Source organism: Rhea americana, unplaced genomic scaffold (genome assembly GCF_003343005.1).
Source record: "Rhea americana isolate MKP2758 unplaced genomic scaffold, rheAme1 scaffold_204, whole genome shotgun sequence".
Taxonomy (NCBI): Eukaryota; Metazoa; Chordata; class Aves; order Rheiformes; family Rheidae; genus Rhea; species Rhea americana.
The window spans coordinates 1,451,017-1,452,463 of NW_028186195.1; the positions used below are offsets into that span (position 1 = coordinate 1,451,017).

At 75.0% G+C, this 1,447-nt stretch overlaps 1 protein-coding gene across 1 annotated transcript in view; it reads right to left on the reverse strand.

Moving 5' to 3' along the window:
• Nucleotides 1-61: 61 nt before the first annotated feature.
• DOK2 (docking protein 2) overlaps nucleotides 62-1,447 on the reverse strand; it is a 5,421-nt gene continuing 4,035 nt past the window's right edge. The window contains exons 2-3 of the mRNA XM_085304233.1: nucleotides 1,073-1,254; nucleotides 62-986 (exon numbers count right to left, since the gene is read on the reverse strand). Coding sequence (XP_085160359.1) covers nucleotides 78-986; nucleotides 1,073-1,254 — 1,091 coding nt within the window. The 3' untranslated portion in view covers nucleotides 62-77. The remainder of the gene's footprint in view (nucleotides 987-1,072; nucleotides 1,255-1,447) is intronic.

The window sequence follows — 1,447 nt, forward strand, 5'->3', positions numbered from 1 at the left end:
TGAGCTGCGCGGCCTCAGGCGCGCCGGGACGCGGCGCCGCCGCCCCGCGCGGAGCCCCGTCCCCGCCTGCCCCCCGCTCACTGCGCGTTCCTCTTCTTTGCAAACTTGAGGGCCACGTTGTCGTACTCGGTGTCCCCCAGCCACTCCTCGCCCTGCACCGCCAAGGGCTGCGTGGCCGGCACGGGCCCCTGCGTGGCCGGCACGGGTCTCTTGGGCACCGAGTAGTCGTCCCGCTGCGGGTTGTAGGGGTACTCGTGCCCCGGGGGGTCCTCGGGGGCGGCCTGCAGCCGCCAGGCCTCCCCCTTCACCTCCTGCGGCTCGTCGTAGACGCTGTGGGCGGACAGCCCCTCGGGCTCGTCGTAGATGTGCTCCGGCTTGGCGGCGGCGCCGCGGCGCGCCGGGGGCCGCCTGGCTTCCCGCACGCCCGCCGCCCCGACAGCGTCGTACAGCGGGTCCGGCGGCGCCTCGGCGAGGAAGCCCCCGAACTTGSCGCTCGCGAGGGACTTGGCGATGGCGTCGAAGGGCACGGCGTACTCGGCCTCCGCCGCCCCTTTGGCCGCCGGCTCCGGCTTCCTGCCCTTCTCCGGGGCCTTGGCGCCGGCCGGGGAGCCGGCCCGGCGCAGGGAGTCGCAGGGCTCGGCGTAGGGGCACTCGGCGCCGTGCGAGGGCAGGAAGGCGCYGTGGGGCTCGCCGGCCGCGGGGCAGCCGCTGGGCACCTTGGCTTTGGTGGCCTTGCCGTCCAGGGAGGGGCACCTGGTGGCCTCGGCCGGGCCCCGCTCCTCGTGCTCCGGCGTCCAGCCGGGCGCCTTGCCGTGGCCCGGCGGCCGGCAGSCGTCGTCCCGCCGCGGCTCCTCGGCCCCCCGGCTCCGCTGCACGTTGATGGCCGCCTCGATGACCTGGAAGATCTCGTTGCCTTGCCGCGTCTCGAACTCGAAGTTGCCTTCGCCGGACGCGCACCGTCGGCCGGCCTCGAAGGAGAAGGTCACCTGGCGAAGGACGGGCTCAGGTCCCCCGCGCTGCGCCCCTGCCACCGCGCCGGGCCCCGCTTCCCCCTCCCCGGCGTCCCCCCTACCTTGTCGCGGCCGAAGCGCCGCAGGAACTTGTARGGCCAGCTGTAGAGCACCTCCAGCGTCTGGACGTCCCGCAGCTCCAGGGCCTCCTCCTCGGCCCGCAGGAGGAACCGGCCCCAGAGGCGGCAGCGCTCCGAGGACTCCGTCGCCCTCACCGTCACCTCAAACTCCTTCTCCAAGACGACTGGGGGCGAAGGAGGGGGCGTCTGTCAGCGCCAGCCCGCGGGGACGCGGGCAGCTCGCGGCAGGAGAGGGGTGCYCGCGGGCTGGCGGGGCATGGCCGGAATCGGCCCCGGCCTTGCTCGGCCTCATGGAGGAGAGCATCTGCGAGGGCGAGCGGGGACTCCCTGGCGAGGGTGCACACATCTGTGCATGAG